The sequence below is a fragment of the Thermobia domestica genome, chromosome 11 (genome assembly GCF_964235325.1).
Source record: "Thermobia domestica chromosome 11, izTheDome1.hap1.1, whole genome shotgun sequence".
NCBI classification, from domain to species: domain Eukaryota; kingdom Metazoa; phylum Arthropoda; class Insecta; order Zygentoma; family Lepismatidae; genus Thermobia; species Thermobia domestica.
In genome coordinates this window covers 18,155,977-18,180,623 of record NC_137464.1, presented here as the reverse complement: position 1 = coordinate 18,180,623, position 24,647 = coordinate 18,155,977, and the positions used below count along the sequence as shown (strand labels likewise).

At 36.8% G+C, this 24,647-nt stretch overlaps 2 protein-coding genes across 2 annotated transcripts in view; both read right to left on the bottom strand.

The window, feature by feature from the left end:
- Window positions 1-3,961: 3,961 nt before the first annotated feature.
- Window positions 3,962-4,447, bottom strand: LOC145665081 (uncharacterized). The gene has a single exon (XM_081732351.1). It carries the CDS (start codon window positions 4,445-4,447, stop codon window positions 3,962-3,964), a length of 486 nt encoding a protein of 161 aa, XP_081588477.1.
- Window positions 4,448-8,130: 3,683 nt separating this feature from the next.
- LOC145663933 (cell growth regulator with RING finger domain protein 1-like) overlaps window positions 8,131-24,647 on the bottom strand; it is a 97,040-nt gene continuing 80,523 nt past the window's right edge. The window contains exons 4-6 of the mRNA XM_081730143.1: window positions 16,319-16,463; window positions 15,953-16,060; window positions 8,131-8,967 (exon numbers count right to left, since the gene is read on the bottom strand). Of these exons, the coding sequence (XP_081586269.1) occupies window positions 8,548-8,967; window positions 15,953-16,060; window positions 16,319-16,463 (673 nt within the window). The 3' untranslated portion in view covers window positions 8,131-8,547. The remainder of the gene's footprint in view (window positions 8,968-15,952; window positions 16,061-16,318; window positions 16,464-24,647) is intronic.

Below are 24,647 nucleotides of genomic sequence, written 5' to 3'. Positions count from 1 at the left end.
GAAAAAAATGTTCATTTGTTTCTTTATAAGTATTGCACCCTATTTATAATACACTTTCAGATAAATTCCTGATACCGATTTATCACTTCCAGGATCAGTTATCCTAAACAAGAGTTAATACACACCTTTGCAAGTTTTTCAATAAGTGGCGTCTTTTGACATAAACAGGGTGACTTAATATTTCTATTGCATCGTTATACGGGCGAACCTTTTCTAGATATCCTGCCCCCCACACACGCAAATTTGTGGATTACATTTATACGACTCCTAAGGACTGTTTCTTTGAATACCATAAAAATATTTGAAACGAATATTGAAATGCATGTGTCCCATTCATTAGACCCTGTTCACGTACCGAGAAATACACCGGATATCATTACAATATCTAAGCATCAATAGTAAAGAAAATAGGTCAACAGTTCTTCGATATAGTAAAACGTTCAAGTGCTGTATTTAAGTGATATTAACAAACATTCTCATGGACATTCATGTCCTCCTTTGTATTCGCAGTAGTAGTTCCATTCATCAGTGATATTAACGTCATTTATGGCTAATTTTGAGCGTGACAACGGGGATCGTCTTCTAGGAATGTTTTACCAGCATTAGTCTATCCACCCAATGATAAAACGTACATTTGAACTCTCTATACTCGCCAAACACTTTTCCAATCATTGTAGGGTCAACTACTCCCAGAACTTAGCGAATGTATAAAACCGGTTACTTACCAGAAAGTGTTAAAACCACACAGCACTACGGAAATTCCATTATAAGGCTTTTTCTAACTGTTTCATCACTCGCGAAGATGTAGGGAGAAAAGAAAAGCAAATCTGACAGATCCCTTTGAATACCACATTGGAATCCTACAAAGAATTGATAATATAGAGCTTCTGAAGAAGAGCCAATTAGGAAAAAAAAAAAAAAAAAAAAAAAGGCTTAGATTTGAGGAAATCGCACCGTTTGTATGAATCGGTACAATAGATGGCGTTAACTAAACAGTTTTAAGGAAGAGGAGGAGGTTGAAAATCATCTAATTTATGTATCCATATAAAGTGAAAAAAAAAAAAAAATAGAAGCCAATTTTCTCTGTACCTCCGCCTATAATTAGAACTAACAGCATTTTCCCTTGAATATCAGAGGTTTCACTAGCTGCAAATTTATCAGGTTTTTAACACGTCTTACGTCCCTCGGATCCATTTTGACCCAAAGCGATTTTTCAACTTGATTATCTCGGACCCTATGTGAGCTGTGATCATCATGCTTCGTGACTTTTAGTTATTTTACCAAATATGTGTTTTGTAAAAATTTCGATTCAAATCTCCATCCTGTTACGTCACAGTAGAAAAGCTAACACATAAGTTCCTCGGGTCCATTTAGACCCATTAGTTCAATGAACATTTAAGTGACTGAAAAATCATTATTGAATGGATTTCTGATGATAATGCCTCCACAAAACAATGCAAAATTATTATTATTATTATTATTATATTATTATTATTATTACTAGTTATTGCACCGTCCGAAAATAATTTAGTTTCTTCCAGTATACTGTACTGGCAAAATTGTTTAGTTTTTTTTTAGATACCTTGTATTGGCAATATTGTTTAGGTTCATTTTGGATAAATTTTTATTCGTAGTATTGCTTGTTTCCTCGTTGTGGAGTAATTACAGTCCATTTTGGTATCCAAAATGACTGCTTTGACACTAGAAGAATTCAAAACTTTCTTACTTTTTCTGACGATGAAGTGACATATGAAACGGAGGATCAATTATCAGTGCAGGATTCTTTGTCTTCGTCTTCCCTGTCTGATGAAAATTCTTCGGAAAGCTCTGATTGAAAACTGCATCAAGATCTCCCTCGTGGCTAAGCGGTTAGTGTACGTGCCTTTGGCGTGGGACACACGGGTTTGTTTCCTGGCGGGAGCTCATGTGGTTCGGATTCCACGCTAATCAGTAGGTCCACGTCGCATATAGCCTCGCTGTTGAAAGGGACGCTAAACTAAAATCAACTCAACTGAAAACTACATCAAACAAACAAAAATGTACTAAGAACAAATGCAGCCCAAGAAATCGTACGATCGCTCCGTAGAGACACAGGGGGAATGTGTTCATCAAACGACGAGTAGCTCTGATGTTCCGAGGAAAAGAGGTATATGCCACATGTGAAAGGGAACAGACAACAAAAGTACGATCAAATACAGTTTGTGAAACAAATTTATCTGTAAGAGACATTTCAATCAGATTTGTGAGCAATGTCAAAAGCAGTAAAATGGGTGTTCACATGTTTCAAGTAGCATAAAAGAAAACAAACACTTACGTGGATTTTGTTCTCAGGGGTTTTCGATAAAAGTTAACAGGAATGCATGACCTAACCTAACCAAAAGTAACCTAAATAAAACCTGCTTGTAGCAGCACATTGTAAGTCAAAACATATATACAGACTGTCCCATAATTCGTGTGTAAACTTTAATTTCATAGTACTCAGAACTGGTAAAAGCTAGAACTGTGAAATTTGCAGGCAATTTAGAGGAAGGTCAGAAGATTTGACTGATAGCAAAATGAGATCGCGGGTGTTATTGTTTGCGGAGTTACAGGGTCAAAGGTCAAAATGCGATTTTTTCCTTATGGGATTTCAATGTTAAATAGTAGTCTCACATGTCATTTTTTTTGAATATAGATCTCCGGTAGCAAAAATTGGTATATCGACATAACTTCTGATCCGAAACAATGTGATAACGAGAAATGTGGGCAATCGTGACCCGGTGACCTCTAACAGGTCATCTGTGACCCTTGAGGAAAAAGCTCCCTTTTCAACAGCTTATTGTACACAACTAATTCAGTTGAAGATAATGTTAAAAAAACATATGCACAAAGGATCTACCGAACATCCTTTTTTAGCAAAACGAAGAGGTCAGTAATATCATCAGAGGTCAAAGGTCACGTAGTTAAAATGTCATATTTGATTTGTTAACAAATAAGAAACTGTAACATTGGAAATAATGCTTTGAAGTGCATAGAATACATGCATAAATATCCTTCCAACGAGTGTGTATGGGCATAGGGAAAAGGTCATCATAAGAGGTCATAGGTCACGCAGTTAAAATTTTATGTTTGATGTATTAGCAACTATGAAACTGTGACGTTTGAAAAATGATTTGAGCTAGCATGGAACACATGCTTAAAGGTGCTTCGAATTGGTGTGTATGGGCATAGCAGAAAGGTCAACAATTTCATAAAAGGTCAAAGGTCAAGCAGTTAAAACGTCATGTTTGAAGTGTTAACAAGTGTGAAACTGCGATGTTGGAAATAAGGATTTGAGCTGCCACTGGACACATGCAGAATGGATCTTCCAATTGGTGTGTGTTAGGTCAACAATATCGTGAAAGGTCAGAGGTCACGCGGGTAAAATTTCACGTTTGATGTGTTAATAAGTATAAAACTGAGACGTTTGAAAAATGATTTGAGCTACTACAGAACACATGCATAAAGGCCCTTCGAATTGGTGTGTATGGGAATAGGAAAAAGGTCAACAAGGCCATAAAAGGTCAAAGGTCACGAAGTTAAAATTTCATGTTTGATATGTCAGCAAGCATAAAACTGTGACGTTTTAAATACGGATTTGAGCTTCCATAGTACACATGCAGAAAGGTCCTTCCAAGGGGTGCACATGACCGTAATGAAAAGGTCAATATTGCCATAAGGTGAAGAAGCCTAATTTTGTAATTCAGAGGCTGCAGGCAATGGTGGTATGTTTCTGTGATATTTAAAACAATGAATTTAACATAGTATGAGTCCCACCTTTTGTTAATTACTTAGATTTGCAAAACTGCATTCAAAAATTTTTTTTTCTTATTGAAACATATTAGTAGCTATTTACTGCACAGAAATATTTGAAATATTGTCTTACCTGTACAAGAAACACTGACGTCCTTGTAGACTGTAAATCTTTTTAGTACTTTGCAATTTATTCCACGTGATCTCCATGATGTGCTAAACTTAAGTTCATTCCGTGTATAAGAATCTTTGTAAAGATTTTTTCAAGAGTGTCTGGAGTTATCTGTTCACAGGCACGCTGTATCGATCGTCGAAGTTCTTCAAGTGTTATTGAAGGAGTTTTATAAACTTGTTGCTTAAGAAAGCTCCATAGAAAGAAGTCGCATGGGGTTAGATCAGGACTTCTAGTTGACCACTCAACATCAGAAACTATACTTATTAAACGGTTTCCAAACCTTCCTCTTAGAATTCGTATTGTTGCCCTAGTACGATGAGCTGGAGCACCATCCTGTTCAAACCTCATATCATTGTGTGGATCAAGATTTAAGCGATCAAGTTCAGGGAAAATAAATTCTCGCAACATATTTTGGTATGTAAGTTGATTAACGTTTTCTTCGAAGAAAAACGGTCCTATTACACCAGTTGCTGTTAGTCCGGTCCACACCATAATACCCATTTGATCTGCACAGCGTTCAATTCTTGCCGCCGGTTGATTGGGTTCCAAGAACCGTTCACGTGACAAAGACACCGTTCCATTAAAGAAGAACAGCTTTATCTAACATAAGTTGAAATAAGAACAAGGGATTTTCATTTAATTTGTCTATCAACCAGTTACAAAATAAAATTCTGGCGCCGAAATCACCATGTAATTTATGTACAATTTTCATAAGGTACGCCTTAACCTCAAGCACACGCAACATCCTACTCGGCGAACTTCTTTTAACGTTGGGTGCAACACTCCGGCGATGGATTGATTTTCTTGGTGAACTAAGCACAGAACGAACCACTTTGCGTTTAGTATCCTCGGTAGAAATCCTTACGGGTGGTCCTGCCTTTCGTTGTCGCTTAGAAAGATGTTCCTTGCTAAAACAGTTACTCCGAAACTGTTTGTAAAAATGAAGAATTTCGGTATTGCTTATTTTCACACCCCACCGTGCAAACGCCTCTTTCCGCGTTTTTGTAACCTACTTCCTACTAAGAACTGTAGGCAAATCAGCACGTTGTTCCTTTGTTAGAGTATCCATTGTGACTTACACAATTACACACACACACACACACACACACACACACACACACACACACACACACACACACACACACACACACACACACACACACACACACACACACACACACACACACACACTCACTCTCTCTCTCTCTCTCTCTCTCTCTCTCTCTCTCTCTCTCTCTCTCTCTCTCTCTCTCTCTCTCTTACTTCCAAACACGTAAGCCTATGAGTATAGGGAAAATAAGAAATACAACAGTTTTTATTTCCTTGCACACTCACAAGACACAAGATTCACAACACACTCACAAGACATACAAGATTCACAAACTCATTTAATTTTAAGATCAACTCCATATTCCACTGTCTCTGTCCAACCAGATTATCATTCGAGTAACACCAAACCACACTTGTGAACAAAACAGACTGATTATTTGACATGAGTCCAAAACATAAACAGATCGTGTTTGTGCTTCAGTCACGAAAGAGTATAAATAAACGATAAGAAAAAATGAAATGAAATCTTTGAGTTTTACGTCCCACGGTTATGCCGGTGAGGCTAAAGGAGACGGTGATTATGAGAAATGAATGAAATGGTGGAATGGAGAAAGTGGGAGGAAACGGGAGAACCCCGAGAAAACCCACGCACACGGTGTAAAATAAACGATAAGAGTGCGTATCTTCCTACGTATGGGGAAGCAATTTATTTCCTGTGGAATTATTTTTATTTTCTTCTCAATTTCCTAGGTAAGCATCAAGGCAATATTAAAGCTGCCATATTTATTTTTCATGAGAATACGGGACATATTTGTTCTCCTCTCAAACTTCACAACACAATGCATTGCTTCGAAATAGTTTATTTTTAATGCATAATCCTATTTGATATTTATACAAGGAAATAACGAACAATCTGTAGTATAGTTTGTTCTAACGATTTTTTTGGAGTAATTTGCATTTACATGTGATATTTTCATTGGAAAATAATACCCAAATAATATGTTCTTTTAAGGATCTACTAGACGAAAGAAAATCGTGCACCCACTATGCCCTAGAATGTCCTGCACACAATAGTGCGCATTCTATAATGACTTCCTAAAATTAAGTATTCTTGTTATTTAAAAGAAAAGATTTCCGAGAGCCCAAATACACATTCTTAATTTTATATACCATACCAATTAAATTAGTTCTCAAACATTGCTGTCTCATACTTGCCAATATACGAACTATAAACTTCTTATTTCGTGACCTTTGACCTTTTATGACATTGTCGACCATTAATTATGCATGTATTCCATGGCCACTTTTTTGCATGTATTCTATAGCAGGTCAAATCACTTTTCAAACGTCACTTTCATATTTGCTAACACGTAAACTATGATGTTTTAACTGCGTTACCTTTGACCTTTTATGACATTGTTGACTTTTTTGCTATGCCCATACACACCAATTGGAAAGACTTTTATGCATGTGTTCCATGGCAGCTCAAATCCTTATTTCCAACATCACAGTTTCATACTTGCTAATACATCAAACATGAAATTTTAACTGCGTGACCTGTGACCTTTAAGGACATTCTTGATATTTTTCCTGTGACCATACACATCCGTTAGAAGGACCTTTCTGTATGTATTCTATGGCAAATCATTTTTCAAACGTCGCCGTTCCATATTTTCTAACACATCAAACGTGAAATTTTAACTACGTGACCTTTGAACTCTTATGATATTGTTGACCTTTCTTCTATCCCCATGAACACTAATTGGAAGGACCAGTGTCCTGTGCAGCATCCATGTGTCCTGTGGCAGCTCAAATCATTCTTTCTAACGTCACAGTTTTATACTTGTTAACACTCCAAACATGACATTTCAACTGCGTGACCTTTGACCTTTTATGAAATTGTTGACCTTTTTGCTATGCCCATACACACCAATTCGAAGCACCTTTAAGCATGTGTTCTATGCTAGCTCAAATCATTTTTCAAACGTCACAGTTTCATAGTTGCTAATACATCAAACATAAAATTTTAACTGCGTGACCTATGACCTCTTATGATGACCTTTTCCCTATGCTCATACACACTCGTTGGAAGGATATTTATGCATGTATTCTATGCACTTCAAAGCATTATTTCCAATGTTACAGTTTCTTATTTGTTAACAAATCAAATATGACATTTTAACTACGTGACCTTTGACCTCTGATGATATTACTGACCTCTTCGTTTTGCTAAAAAGGATGTTCGGTAGATCCTTTGTGCATATGTTTTTTTTTAACATTATCTTCAACTGAATTAGTTGTGTACAATAAGCTGTTGAAAAGGGAGCTTTTTCCTCAAGGGTCACAGATGACCTGTTAGAGGTCACCGGGTCACGATTGCCCACATTTCTCGTTATCACATTGTTTCGGATCAGAAGTTATGTCGATATACCAATTTTTGTTACCGGAGATCTATATTAAAAAAAAAAATGACATGTGAGACTACTATTTAACATTGAAATCCCATAAGGAAAAAATCGCATTTTGACCTTTGACCCTGTAACTCCGCAAACAATAACACCCGCGATCTCATTTTGCTATCAGTCAAATCTTCTGACCTTCCTCTAAATTGCCTGCAAATTTCACAGTTCTAGCTTTTACCAGTTCTGAGTACTATGAAATTAAAGTTTACACACGAATTATGGGACAGTCTGTATATATATATATATATATATATATATATATATATATATATATATATATATATATATATGTGTGTGTGTGTGTGTGTCTGTGTGATGTTTTAGTGTTCTAGGTGCAAGGGCATCTCTGGCATGTTAAATTTCGGTGAATAATAAAATAATTGTACAATTATTTCTAAATATTTGAGGACGACAGGAACATATATCATGCATTTAAAAAATATAGGGAGCCGAGGACATCACCCTCACCAGTGGCGCTTGTCTAGAGTAGATTTGACCCATCTTTTGTTATATTTGACACAAACCAGTCACAACACTATTGCATGTACAAATGTAGTGTAAACTACAAATTGAAACATAAAAAAATGAATGGGTCCATTTTGACCCAGAGGAACTTATGCGTATGCAAAAATCGAGGGACGTACAAGGGTTAATATTGGTAAAACAAATCGATTTTCAACATAAATTATATTAGCTCTTAAGATATTTACAAACGTTTGAAATTATACCATTGCTATTGCAACGCATGGTAAGGTATTTACAAGTGTTTTACATTTTTGTATCAACAGGTTAATTTACATTATGATCACTAGTATGTTTCATAAAAATCACTCAACATTGTTTCCTACACAAGTAACTTTATAATCCAGCATTAAAATCTAAAAGCACCAAATAACTTACACACAAAACTATCGACTTTGTTGGCTTCTAAATTGATTTTAAATTTCCGTTACTTTCTAAAATAACAAACTTCACAATAGAAAAAATACTTCAATAGTTTTAAGTTTTGTTTGCTCATGCTAGTTTCCAGTTACATAAATCCCAGTGAACATAGAGTTTATTGTGTATTAAGAAAGCACTAGACTAGCGTCAGTGGAAGCCTAAAAAGTCAATCAGCCGGTCGTTCCAATTTAACAGCCACCGATAGATAGGATAGGTCTTGGTGGTGGACGTTCTCACATCAGGTGGTAAGTAATCCTCACTCCGAATACAGAAGTAGCTCCTAATAGGACTTCGACACATAGGACAACGGTCCAATTTGTTGAAACAGCTCGCACAAATACACGTGTGTCGACAGGGCAAAAGCGCGCGCGAAAGAGGGAAGTATTGACACACAACACACAACTGTTCCCCTACACTGCTCCATAAAGGCCGCTCACTTTCTTCGAATTCTCCGGAAGACAATGTCTTGTTGACTGATGCTTTATCACTGTCTTCCTTATCCTCTGTCTCACATAGCTGGGGGTCATCGTCGTAAGTTAGAGGGTTTCCGGTTGCTAAGTATAGTTGCTACAAAAGAAAAGAATTGTATTAATTTATAAATCTGTACTATAGCATAACAATACTCACAAAATAAGAATTATCTAAGTTAATTGAATGTATGGCCAAAATAACCGGATGAATTTAAATCCAGTATCTGAATATATATATATATATATATATATATATATATATATATATATATATATATATGATTATTATTCTCATACGCCAGATACATGTACTAGGTACTTAAGAAAACAGTATTTTCAATTCGAGCTGATTTTTCCGCTGTTCGCAGCAAGTTAAAGAATGTTGAATTTTATTGTATTTTACAGAATATTGTGCAGAGTTTTATTGCAGAAGCACCAGGGACCAGTCAGCGCAGCGACATGAAACATCACTGCCGTTTATGACCAGGGTGTTGTGGATGTGCACAAGTGGTTTCAGAGGTTTCGATCTAGGACACCAGCCTCACCGATAAGCAACGAGAGTGGAGACCTATGCAGCTGACAACGATGCCCTGCGAGCAGCAGTCGACGCGAATCGAAGAGAAATTGTTCAAGAACTGGCCAGCGAGCTCCATATCACTCACTCGAGCAGTGGGAAGTGAACATCTGCAATTTCCTGTTCACCTGTGCGTTGTTAAAATTATTACGCGAGTTGAGCATGCGTAATTGAGCATAAGTTTTCCTATTGAAACATGAGAGAACCATTCGTTTTGCGTCCATGTTAGATAAAGTGTTTAGTAATTTGACTTCATTGAATTCTTTGAACTCTCTGATATCGACTGAGGTTACGTCAAAAGGACAGCGATACGTTGTATTGTACACTGGCCACTGAGAATGGTTGGTTTCGGGGCTCTCTCAGGCGTTTCTACCACTGGAGGAACTTGGCCACCATTAACCTGACTACCTTGATTGTTAACGGGAGGGGTTCCTGCTTCTGCCACACCAGTTGAAGAGGAGATTTGTCTATTTCTCACGCGAACTGCAAAAACAGCTCTGACTGCTCTTGGGTGGCGTGACAATTGCCTAAGGTCCTCTATTGTTATAGTGCGTCCAGTAAGAGAACGTCTCTGACAGCTCGCAGTGACATTGCCACTACTCGCGTGTCAAGTTTTTTTTCGGTGCAACTGTAGTGGCAATTTAATTAATGGTATAAGACAGAGTGATCGTGGTTGGTAACACTGGTATCAAAGTATTGGCTGCAATGTCCCACCGCATGTGGTAAGAAACGTCAGAGACCATCTCTTGTTGGCCGTGCTATAACGTAGTAATATTGTCAAGTAAATCATTCAGGGAGATTGAGGGATCTGCCGATATAAGGCTTTGAAATCCGTGTGAGTGACGCATATAATGCTAACTTCTAGAATTAGTTGCGAATTAAACAAATCTAAATATATACCTTACACAGTGCATCACCATCTTTCTTTCCTCAATCATAGGTTGGTGGGCAACATGGAAATTTTAAAACTTTTCTCTCCCTTGGGAGAGCTGTTTTATACTTTGATGTTTTCCCCACTGCCGGGGACGACCCTCCGTGAAACAGTAGTGTCGTATTCCCTATTGTTTCATTTTCTTATTTTTCTTCCCATGTTGTTTTCTAGGGACTGGAGAAGGTGATCGTGTTCCAAGTCCTTCCACCTCGCAGTGAAATAGCTATAGAAGACATCTGGGCCTTGCCGATGTCAATCATCTTCAGCCTCAGTGCGGTAATGTTGAGCTGCTACCCAATGCCATAATATCTCTCTTCGTCTGGCTCCTATCCCTAAACATCTGTCCGGCACAGAAGCCCTCTGATATCTCTTGAGATCATTGGAGCACGCAAGCCTCCCTACCACGACAAGGTGGAGATATTATTAAGGAGGAGACAGTGTATCAAGGATTAAATATCTGGAACTCCTAACCCATGAATTACGTACTATTCATGTAGGATGCACGCAGCCGACTAAACACGTGTGTATATATGAATAACAATGGTTACACACAGTTGTGATACGACACTCTTTCTAAAACGGCATAAATCAGAATACATGAACGCAATTAAAGAGATCTGATATCTTGGCGGTTGCCACTGTGCGACGACTACACAGAATGACTTTCGAGTGTGACAGGGATGTATTCCAGAAGAATGGAATTCCCGGAAGTTTGTATCTCAACAGTGGCATAACAAAAAATATATTACACTGTGTATTTATCTATAATTGTTGTTTTGTCTACCTGTCCCAGTAGGTATGTTAACTTAAGTAGATTTCATTTTGCAATTTTTAAAAACTATTGCTAAATCCTGTATTATTGCTTTAGGAATCCTTGTTTCTTAAAGGTGACAACAGCCATCCACTCAAACGATTCCTAGAACAAAATTACAAGTTTTATCAATAGCTAGTGCATTAGTTTTTAAAAATTTGCTAACATAAAATATAATTTTTTTGTAAGTTATCATATCTACTGGGAAAAAACTACATGTATAGGTAAATATACTGTGTAATATATTTTTTGTTATTCCACTGTTGAGATACAAAAACAATGTAAAGACTACACAAACAGCGACTAAAGCCTTGTAGCCTTGAGAAAAAATATACCGACATTGGAGGGGATTCGAAATATCAGAAAAAAAACAATACAATTGGAAAACATTATTCACATTAGTAGATAATTAATATAATTATGTGATCCCATAATACTGATAGCAGAAAGCATACATCAGCTAATATTATGAATCATACGTCGACTTGATTGACTAAGTCTTCGTTAAGCAACTAATCTTAAATACAGTGACTAGCCAGAACATTATGACCACCTGCCTAATATTTGGTATGTTCAACTTTGGCTCGGAAGACAGGTAGTAAAAAAAAAAAAAACCTACAAAATATTAAAAATAAAAAAATGTTACCTATGTAGTGTGTATCGTGGAGTTTGAAATTGCAATATTTCGTAAACTTTAGTGTTTATACTGAACAACAATTTTTTCTTTGAACTTGAAATTGACAATTTTCTATGGTTTTTCATCTTGTACGAGGGAAAAATGATCTCAACATTTACAGCGAAAGTTTAGTTGATTTACTGCTTGTCAATGTAAACAGTAAAACAGTTATATCAAACTATACGACACAGTACACACCTAAAATGGTTTGATCCTGAATATAATCTAGTGTGTAAAGATGCACACATTAATGCTCTGCAAGATATTTTAAGCTAAAGTGACTTGAAGCATCAGCTTCGGTGTCCTATTTTCTGTAGTACCCGTCGCCTTCGCTCCCTCAGTTTGAATATTCTCAGTGGATTACGACACAAATCTTGTCACGCGTTACGGCAGAAAAAACTGTTAATAAAATAGAATTTTTAAGGCGTCAGGAGTCGATTTTGTGTATATACACACTACATTTATATTCACCATGGGGTGGTCCCCAGATTATTCAATTGCATGATTATATTTTTGGAATATTATAAGTAGAAGTTATATTTTGTTGTCTCTTTCATTGCTATACATTATTTAGACTGACAAATTAATTAAAGGTATTTTAAATTCGTGATTGGTTCATTTTTGCATTGACGAACATTTCTACGACATTAGTATATTTTCTATACATTTTTGTGTAAAGAATATTGCATTGTTATGCATTACGAATAATCGATTCAGTGAAAACAATATACCGTATTTATGCGAATCTAAGACGCCCTCAAATGTAAGACGCGCCTCTTTGAAGGAAAAATTGGGAAACAAACTTCGAACGTAAGGGATATATATATACATGGAAGAAGATATACATGGAAATCACCAATAGACGGCGGAAGATATCAGATAGACTATGTTATGATTCAGGACAGGTATCGGAATAGCTTAAAGAACGCGAAGACCCTTCCCGGGGCTGATATTTTCTCAGATCATAATCTTGTGCTGGCCGAAGTAGATATTCAACTGAAAAATGTAGACAGAAGAAAAGTAGGTAACAAAGTGTTGAATACTAAAAAGTTGAAAAACGAGGAAATAAGAAATCTTTTCGCTGAAAAATTCGAAGAAAAATGTTCAATCGAGGAAAGGATAGGCGCAGGTAGTAACGCACGGTGGAAACATATTAAACGTTGCTTAAAGCAGGCTGCAGAAGAAACAGTAGGTTACCGCGAACACAAAACTACTAAGAAACCATGAGTTACAGAGCAGATGTTGTAGAAAATGAGGGAGAGGAAGATGTGGAAACAGGTTGATACAGAAGAGGGCAGAAAGATGTACAGAAAGTTAAATAATGAATTACGAAGAGAAACAGACAAAGCGAGGGAAGAGTTTTAGAAAAGAAAATGCGAGGCCATAGAAGAATTAGAAAGAGTTGGGAAATATGAGGAAATGTACAAGGAGGTGAAATCTATGGAATTTCGGAGGAAACAAGGGAGTATTATGATGGCAGTAGAAAATAAGAATGGGAAGGTAGTCAGCGAGAGAAATGAGGTCATAGGAAGGTGGAAAGAATACGTTGAAGACTTATATGAGAGTAGGGATAGACCGTGTAGCCTAAATGTTGAAGTGGAAAATGAAGTAGGCGAGGATGATAAAGGATTTAGTATTCTTCGGGATGAGTTTGAAAAGGCTATATCCGAGATTAGCAATGGAAAGGCAACAGGAATAGATAACATACCAATCGAATTCATCAAAAATGTAGGAGACAAGGGAAAGAAAGAATTGTGGCGACTATGCAATGAAATATATGAAACAGGAGAATGGCCAAGAGACTTTCTGAAAACGACCATGATACCGATGGCTAAGAAATCGAACCCAAAGAGATGTGAGGATTATAGAACTATTAGTCTCATATCTCATGCAGCTAAAATTCTGCTCCGAATACTGAACAGAAGGTTATATGGAAGAACAAATAAAGATGTTGAGGAAGAGCAGTTCGGGTTCAGAAGAGGCAAGAGCACAAGAGATGCTATTGGATTATTAAGGGTGATCGGTGAAAGATTTATAGAAAAAGGGAAAGAGATGTATGTTGTATTTATTGATCTAGAAAAGGCTTTTGACCGCGTGAATTGGGAATTGTTGTTGGGAGTTCTAACAAAGATAGGGTTGGAATGGAAAGATAGAAGACTCATAAGAAACTTATACATGAACCAACAAGTAAGTGTTAGGATAGGGGAAGAACTGACAGAAGAGAGTGCAATTGGAAGGGGAGTTCGACAAGGATGCTGTCTCTCGCCAACACTATTTAATGTCTATCTAGAAGAGATAGTGAAAAAGAGCCTACATGATGATGATGGCATTTCGGTAGGAGGTAGAATGATTAGATGCATAAGATTTACAGACGATATGGCGCTTGTTGCAGAATCTGAAAAGAAAATCAATAAAATGTTAGAAAAAATGAGAAAGGGCTTTGAAGAATATGGGATGAAAATAAATGTTAGAAACACAAAAGCCATGGTGATTGGAACGAAGGGGTCTGTGTCAAATATAAAAGTAGGAGGGGAGGAAATAGAACAAGTGAACAGACCCCTTCGGGTAGTATTCTTAGTATTGATCTGGGTAGTATTCTTAGTAATGACATGAAATGCGAACGTGAAATAAAAGCAAGGATAGGAATAGCGAAAGAAGCCTTTAAAAGAAAGAAAAGGACTCATAAAATGCTTCGTGTGGAGTGTTGTACTGTATGGGGCGGAAACGTGGACATTACGTAAAGGTGACGAAAATCGACTGGAAGCCTTCGAAATGTGGGTGTGGAGAAGAATGGAAAGAATTAGTTGGGTCGAGCGGAAAACGAATGAGAGAGTGTTAGAAATGATGGGTGAGAAAAGAACACTTTTAGATATTATTAGGAAGAGGAAGAGAAACTGGTTGGGACATTGCCTAAGAAGAGATTGTATCATGAGGGATGTCCTAGAGGGTATGGTGGCGGGAAAGAGAGGGAGGGGGCGAAGAAGACTACAATTAATGGATGATATTAAAACAGAAAGATCATACGCGAAGACGAAAAGGTTAGCGGAGGACCGTGGACCATGGAAGCTTCTCAGCTGCGGCAAGTGACCTGCCAATAAAGGCAGAATACCTATGATGATGATATATAAAGATTAATAAACATGGGAAAACAAATAATGTTATGGGAAAATAAAGAAACATTGAACTTACTGCTGGAATTTACGGTATATTCATGTGAATCTGCTGGTACATTTTTTTCCCAGTGTAATTACGGTACAACACTTGCGTCAGCTTTATAGCAACCCATTATCGGTATATTATACCAGTATCTACACACACACACAAACAAATTAATTATTCAGCAATTATTAGAACTTTTATTTTCTTCTGGTTTGCACGCACTCGCAAAAACAACACTGACACATTACTGCTCACCATCTGTTTCCTCATCGGCATCACTATCTTGTCCAAATTTTCCACTTTTGATGGCCAAATACACAAAATTCACAATCTTTACAGAATCGTGACTAACGGCATTAGCAATCTTTGGCAAAACTCCATCTAATCTGGCCTAAATTTGCATAACTCAAATCTAAGACGCACCGTGATTTTGGAGGAAAAAAATAAACAAAAAGGTGCGTCTTAGAATCACGTAAATACGGTACTTCAACTATGAAATTATCCGATTACAGGTGTTTATCTTACAATGAAAAATAGTTGTTTGAGTTTCATGATTGAATCTCAGTTAACACCAGTATTTTGATACCAATTGAAAGTATCTCTATTTAATAATATATCAGTTACATTTAGCAACGTCAACGGTCGTCTACTTTCTTTTTAACAAGACATCTTTGTCGTTCCATCTATGCTCTTGTAGAATGTTTCTTAACAACATAAATACATTTTAACATCCTTGTAATATCAATGAGTAAAGAAAATTGTTCCTCTTCATGTTTATCTTGCAACTCATGTTGTTTAGCGCTGCTGTATCATACTTTTTGTTACTGCGCAGCAAGAGCAATCGGACTTTATTCGTGAAACATGAAATAATTGCCTTGTAATTTATTTTTGTAATTATCCATTCAAAAAAAGAAAAATTCAATAAAATTACCTTCAAACATGAAAGTTGTCCATTTGCCTGCTTCAAGTACTGAGCCAATATGCTTGTTGGAAGTGTGCATACGTTATCTTTAATATGAATGACATTGATTAGGGCAACCTAAAATGATAAATTGAATACATTTTTTAAAATGAAAAGTCCATAGTTTAATGTAAGAAATTTGCATTAAATAAAAAAAAAAGATAATTACTGATTCCCTTGCATCAATAAAACAAATTTGAATATATATATATATATATCTATTTATAAACTTTAGATCTTGAAAGACGAAAAACATTAAGGGATACATATAGGAGACCATAACTTACACACATACTTTTTAATACATTAAAATTTCGGTCGCAAAAGACAACTTACTGTTTCAGCAGGGTGGCAATTTGATGGATCATTTCGTACTAGGAATATCACAAGTGGATAATAGAGCCTTGGAGGCATTCCTAAATCTATAGACGATGGACTAGGCAAGCACAACTTGCATTCCTCTTCGGCGTGAGGTATTTTTCTGATCATACAGTTAAGGCTTATAACCATATATGTGGGGAAAATTATTTCTATGATTTGTAAAAATGTGTTCCTTCCATTTTATTAAATTAATAACAATTTACTCAAAATAGCAAATTATACTATTACACTCTACAAATCATAATGACAAATAATCTACAACATATATGACAATTAGCTTTTAAAAGTATTGAAAATACCAATTCCTTTATGGTCATATTAGTTTCCTTCTGTATGCACTTACTTCTATCAACGTTTCATGAAACATGTAAGCTATCATGAAATAAGTACGTGTGAATTCAGGACTGTAGAAGAAACAAAAAATGTGTGGCAGATAGATGTATACCATTCATGTCTTGTCTATGTAAAAGTATTTTAGATGGAATGCGTAGGAAAGATACTGTACGTAAATAACAGAAACTACTCTATTCCTTTCTCTTAATCTGTGGGATGTTTGGAAACAATCAGTTAGTTAGATACAGGCTATAAATGGTCTGACATGGTGAAAGAAGACATGAATAATGAAACTGCTTAATGATTTGATAGGATGTAAAGCTCAACTTACCAAAAACATCTAAATTACCCAACTCATCGTGAACGTTTCAGCAGAGAGTTATTACCTTCCTCAGCAACTAACGTTAGTATGTGAACTACCGGGTGATCCATTATTATGTTCCTATTTTTATTTTACTGCTATTTTATCACAAACGTTATAATATAAATAACTCTACCGTTATATTATGCTCTATTCAATGCTATTACATGCCATTATGTAATTGTTACACTATTGTTGTTTGTTGCAGGTATAACCAGTAATTAAGTGAAGATGGCGCAGTGATTGAACATTGCTGACCGTGCTCGGATTGCAGCGAAGATGGAAGTATGACAGTCGCCTGTAATGGTGCAAAGATGGTGGAGACGGGAGGAGGGGAGACACGCGACTCTGGACTTGAAAACAATGAAGAGACTGCATGCGAATTTGTTGCGTACGAGTTCGGTTACTCACTAAAAGGGTGCTGGAGCCCCAAAGAGAGTTGTCACTGAAGAGGCTAAAGCCAATGCTGCTGTGGCGTTTGTGCAAAGTCTCACGAAGTCTCTGAGACAATATAATAGGGAATCTGGTTTGTCGTATGTTCGGTCCAACGGCTAATGAAGGAGATCTACTGGAGACCATGGAAATCACATTTTATCCAGGCGTTGTCACCGGAAGACTGTGATGTTAGGATGGAGTTTGCTGAATCCACATTACAATGGATGGAAGAAGAACCAGATAGCCTGAGTAATATTCTGTGGTTATACGAAGCAGTGTCCCATGTGGGTGGGTTCATAATTCGCCATAACTGCGAACTGGGCCTCTAGTAACAACAGTTCTGGAGCTACAATTGAAAAATTGCAGTCACGTTTTTCGCTGACTATGTGGTGTGGTATTCGTGATAACACTCTTATCGGTCCTTACATTCTTCGTGAAACAGTGAATGCGGAACGGTATGTGCACATGCTACAAACGGAATGGACAACTTGTACTTCATGCATGATGGGGCACCTCCCTATTTTGGCTGATTTCGCGAGAATGACCTGACAATGCTTTTTCCAGGCCGCGTTATTGGACGTCGCGGAAATGAGTGGCCACCGAGAAGTCAAGACTTGACTCCATTGGATTTTTTCCTCTGAGAATATTTGAAAGAGAAAATGTATGCCAAAAAACCGCGTGACTTAGACATTTTGGAAGCAGTCATTAAGGAACAGTGTGCGCTGGTACCAAACGACATGTTGCAACCGTCTGTGAGGAACGTTGGGGGCCCCGACTGCAACGGTGTGCTACTAATGTTGGTGTCTACCTTGACATGGCAAGGACCATAGTACATAACAGATTTGACAGCAACCATGTAACATTGTTAATGACAGAATAATAGTGAAATGAAAATAGCGATATAATTGTGGATCACCCTGTATATCAGTGTTGATTAACCTTTACTGACACTTCCAGTAGTAATGTTTTAACGAAATTCTCCTTGTACCTCTGTAGGTGCTATATCATGTGAACGAACCTATATCATGTAAGACTGGCAATTAATAATTAACCTCTTTATTGGAGAACGTGTCTTTAGACACGCTCCAAAGACAATGTTAAATCGGTGAAAGCGTCTACAGACGTGCTTAAGAAAAAGACTTCTTCGTCCTTAGAAAGTGCATCTAAAGAAGCAATATTTTGAATCTATTCTCGGCATGGCTGTACCATTCCTCAGACCAAAAATCCCATCTAGGAAGCAACTTTAGAAAACATGAAAGTAATGAAACATTTATTTAATGTCTTACATTTTACACATGTGTTTTGTTTCTCACTGCACTGGTAAACACTTGGGCTACGAAAAATGACACAATTTAAAACTGTGCCTTGTATCATTTGACCGATATCCTTGATATCTTCTGACCAATACATTTTAAATTTCTTTGGATTTTAAAGTGCCCATTTTGAAATTTCATTCGCTCGTCAACACAATCCTTAAAAGAAGAAATCGGAAAAGTCTAGGTTCAAATTAATTTATTTTAAGCTAAAAGTGATTTTTCATACGTTACATTATGTTTATAATATTCAAGAAGAACAGCTTCGCAACAGAGAAATCTTAAGAAAATTTACTGTGAAGTTGTAAATAGTGATGTTATTTAAATGCTCTTACAGTTCATGGCTTTTCTTTATTTAATTAAGGAATAGAATTCAAGCAATGGTATTCTAGGACCGGAATGGCGAGGCCTAAGATTCTAAGGGCATAGATTTAAAATTTGTCAGTCACAAGATACCAAGGATTTCGAGGTACAATTTTTCATTTTGTTGTGCATTAAATTCTGTCTAGAGGTAAGGCGTATATCCGCTTCAATATACTGTATCTTTTTGAGAAAAATACTTTTAATTTTCTTTCCGGATATTCGTGAAAATAGAAGACTTATCGTAATTAGTCTTCGAAGCATATTAATTATTGACTTCTTGCATACAAGTTATGTCCTTGCTTTTATTCCACGTTTACACTTCACATCAGCACTAATAATACCACTCAGGTATCGAAAACTAGTTGCCTGTTCTATGGTCTCACTTCCTACTTCTGTATTTGACACCGACTCCCTCGTTCCAGTCACCATGGCTTTTGTCTTTCTAACATTTATTTTCTTCCTATATTCTGCACAGCCCTTCCCCAAGTTTCTTAACATTCTCATTTGCGGTAAGTGACCTGCTAATAATAGCAGAATACTTATGATAATGATAAATGAAAGTGTAATTACCCTTTTGGAACAAATAACCGAACATTGTTCGCAGGATATTTCTTTGCTTTTAAAATCTTACAATAAATATGAAGTACTAATATGATTTTATGCTCGTTTGTTTAAAGTGGCGTTTCTTCTCTCTGAAGACTTTTGCGTTATGTCTTAAGCATTTATTTTATTGCACTTTATTTAGCGCAGTGCCTTACAATCGCAGTGTTGGGTAAGTTACTTGTAAAAATATAACGCGTTACAAGTTACTTTACTTTCTCTTAAAATGTAACGCGTTAGTAACGCGTTACTTGCCCCCAAAAAGTAACTGCTATTTTACTTCGAAAGTAACGCGTTACTTTTAGATCCGAAACTTTAAAAATGTGAAAAAATTATGACTTCAATTGTCAGTATTACTATTACTACCGCTATTATTATTATTATTATTATTATTATTATTATTATTATTATTATTATTATTATTATTATTATTATTATTATACGTTCTGAATCGCTTTATGTAAATCCAGACAAATTTTTACTTTATATATGAACATTTTCATATAATGTAACATTGATAAAATGCCATACTGCGTTACTTGTAGGGATGGACACGAGCGAGTTCGAGCGAGTTTTCTTTGACACTCGATTCGACTAGAAACTGACATCCTTGAGCTCGACCCGAGAACTTGACTCGAAAAATTTCCTCCAACTCTACTCAAATTGGGGTCGAGTTTTGAGTCGATTCGAGCCAAATCTGGTGTGTAGTTTCGAGTACATTCTTCAAGTATATTACAAAGACAGTATAATTATTATCAATGACACTACTACTACTACAACTTATATTATTATTATTATTATTATTATTATTATTATAACAACACTGTATATAAAAAGAAAGATAGGCGGTTTGTATTAGAATACTAAAAACTAGTTGATTGCCAATCTCGGTAGTCGTGAAGTCTAGGAGTCAAGGACATTATTCACGAGCTTCTGAATTTGGATTGAGGGTCTAGGTTGAGTATTCGGGCTCGAGCCAAACACTGTTAAAAGTTATAGGGCACTGGCCAAATATCTTTAAAACTGCTCGGTCCGGGTTTAGAATTGTCAACGACTCGAGCAGCTCGGCTCACAGCTCATTCACTATCGACCCGAACCGAGAAGTGAGCCGAGCCAACAGCTCAGCCAACCGACTCGGCTAGAGCCCTCGGCTCAGTTGAGCCGAACCGAGCAAATGGCTCATCCCTACCAAGCCAGCTCGAGCCGATGGTTCACCCCAAGTGAGCCGGCTCGAGCCATCTTCTCAGTTGAGCCGAGCCGAGCTGAGCTTGTTATAAAAAATCTCTTGTGGTCTCGTTATCGAGACGAGACGAGATGCGAGCTGTGTCCCCTCTCGTGGGCAACACTAAAAGTATTCCATGGCTTTCGTTTTCCAGTGTAATCAGGCCATGATTTCAAGACGACTTAAAACGAACGAGCCATTTATCAAACTCGACTCGAGGATATTACCCTTGACTTGACTCGAAACTCGACTTGAATTCGAGTCGAGTCGAGTTTTAGCTTGACTCGTATTCATTCCTATGCGTTAGAAAAAATGGTTTCTTATTATTATTCTGCTAAACTAATTATATAATAATAACAATGTTGTTATGTAAAATTAAAAATAAAGAATATAGAGAAACATTACACTACTCTATAATCAACGGGACTCTAGGATAAGCAAACTGATCTGAAAGAACTCCAATATTACATACCATCAGCAAACTATTTTCTGGTAATAAAGTAGGCCTGCTCATCAGAACACAGTTTATTCATATTAATCCCTTACTGTACATCGCTAATTATGGCACCCTATTTGTTGATAAATATTTTCCGCCGGGGCACTTAAGACACTTTACTTTTAAATTCTGTCCACTAACATCCTCAGCTCTTAAGAAAAAAGTATTCTTCCAAATGTTCGAACGGTAAAATATTTTCGTTCTCCATCTTTATAAAAACAACACCAATCAAAGTAAAATAGACTACCGGTATCATTGCACTCCTAATTCACTTACTGAATGTATTGATTTGAAGCTGTCAAAATCTATGACAAAATCTTCCAGGTGCTTGCAGTCAGTACACGTGATTTCCCTGGGGCTGTCCTCATCTTCCAAAAACAGCAAGTGGCACTACGAACTTATCTGTTTCTCTGTGTCTGTGACTGTCGGTCACTGACATATATAGTTCATGCTCGATTGTTTCATTCAGAGAAATTCATTTACAGGAAAGAAACATTTGTTTCCGAAAAAAATATATATACTCAACCGAAATGTAACGCGAAAAAAGTAACGCAAACTAGGACGTTACTTAAAAATTTGTAACGCGTTACCGTTACAGTTACTTTGGAAAAAATGTAACGTTACTAGGAAACGTTACTTAAAAAGTAACGCGTTACTTGGGTTACGTTACTTCCCAACACTGTACAATCGGAACGGATTGTATTTCATGTTCAGCTTGAAACGGATTGATATCTTATCATACAATTAACTAAACTACAATTGAGACCTTCGGATGAACAATGACACTAACGATCCCAACTACATATATTGTCCAATATAAAAGGCTTCAGCTCACTTGCATCTACCTTGGTCAGTGTATGCACCCAAATGTTCACTTAACTTCACAGACAAAAAAATTATCGTAAATAGCAAGAATCTATTTTTTCATAAAAAGCAATTCAATGAAAGTGTAGTGGTAAAACCCATAAAATACTCTACTTAGGGTTAAATTTTGAACTCTACTCCCTTAGGATACATAAGTCAATGAAAATGTAATGATTAAAACCTATGAGATATTCTTCTTCTTCTTTTTTTGTATAAATTTTGAACCCTCTTAAAACTCACCCTTTAATCAAAGTAACATGATAAAAACCGAGCTTGAGGTACGTACTATGTTTCAAAATTCATTTCAAACGGGTCAGCCGTTTTCCCGTGATGCGATCACCAACAACAGACAACGTCACTTTAATGCAGTGAAAATATATACAAAATGTTTCAAAACAACACCGACAACGTTTGCGACGTGATTCCCGACACCAAGATAAGACAAAAAGTATAGACCAACCTGGGTGTACAAATGTTTCCTTTCGGAGTTATAAGCTGCAGAAAACAAAAATGAACTTCAAAGGTCCATGGCTCCAAAACTATGGGACCTACCATAGTAGAATCAAGACTTCATTTAGAAACTAATATATGCCCTATCCAAATATCCAAGTATCAGAATCCTGCGGTACTTCCGCAATAATTTTTATAGAGGTAGTTGGTAAGTACTTCAAATTATATGCCCGTAGCCAAACTCCCTCCATAAAAATTGTTGCGTGAGTACCTTATGATTCTGAAACTTGTATTTTGGACAGTGCACATATTAGTTCCAAAGTGAACCCGACCCGGGTAGGTCTCATCATTTTGGAGCTATGGACCATTAAAGTTCATTTTTTCATGTTTTCGGTAGCCTATAACTCCGGAAGTGCACCTAGGTTGGTCTATACTTTTTGTCTTATTTTGGTGTCAAGAGTCACTAAGAATCACCTCCCAAACGCTGTCGGTGTTGTTTTGAGACACAATGTTTCCATTAAAACGGGAAATTTAAGAGATACTATGACACTGTTCGATTATTGTAGTGAAGAGTTTATTACTGAGTTTCACCTTACTAACTTGAGGGATTTGTGAAATATATTTTTGGCATACATTTTGACCCCCTCTCTCTCAGAGTGACATGATGAAAACCCATTTCTAAGTAGGTGCTAACTATATTCAAAAAATATTTCAAGCGGTTCAGTGGTTTCCCTGTGGTTCGATCCCACACGAGATCAATTCATTTTTATATATTGGATATGTAGACGTTCCACTGACAATCCCAGCTTTGTTCATTTGATTGATTTGATTTTTTGAGTTTAACGTCCCGTTCAGAAGCGAGGCTATATGAGACGCGGACCTACTGATTAACGTGGAATCCGAACCACATAAGCTCCAGCCGGGAGTCGAACCCGGGTTTCCCACGCCAAAGGCGCGTACGCTAACCGCTCAGCCATGAGGTAGCTCTCCCAGCTTTGTTCAGTTTGGGGCTTGTCCGGAAGACTTGAATTATTATGTTAGAAGCTAGTTTTAAAACCCTAATTGCTATAAAACAATTACGTTGTATATATCTGTTCTCTCCTTATCTGAGGATGAGATATTTTATATCCATGCAGACCTCTAGTACCGCCTCAGTGCTGACAAAAATGTTAAAAATAAATAATCACACAATTTTTGTATGGCAACTTTACTGTCTCCACAACTTATGTCGGTGACCACAGGTTCACTTTCTGCAACACCTCCAGTTATATTTGGAAAATCATCTATGTTTGTTAGTCACTTTTTGTTCAAAAGCTATATTCCTTAATGAACTAGTCGTTTCAAATGTTCAAGTTTGAATTCACAGAGAAATATCACTTTCCTCCCTCCACTTATATTCATCTGTCATAATAATTAACATTTGTTTGCTTTGCCTAAATGTTCAAATGTACTAGATAGATTTATGGTTACCTTTTATTTCTTTAGTGCATGATGAGCATGTATTAATTTAAATTAAGTAAAAATCCCATAACATGACACGATCTATATTTTGAGCTGCAGTGGCTCAGTGGTAGAGAGCTCACCGCTGGTGCGTGAGGTCTGTGCTTCACTCCTAGGTCGTGCCAAGTGGTGATGGAGAAACACTGTGTGCATGCATGTTCTTGTTCTTCAGGTTCTCACGTTTCGTCCAATTTTCTTCATTCAATTATTTCATTTATTATCATCATATCGTCTTCCTTAGCCTCAGTGCATAATCCTGGGACGATGCAGAAAATATTTAATCCCTGTATACTGCAGACCTAACAACTTCTTTTCTCCTCATCCAGTAAAGTTTGTCATTTTCTCTG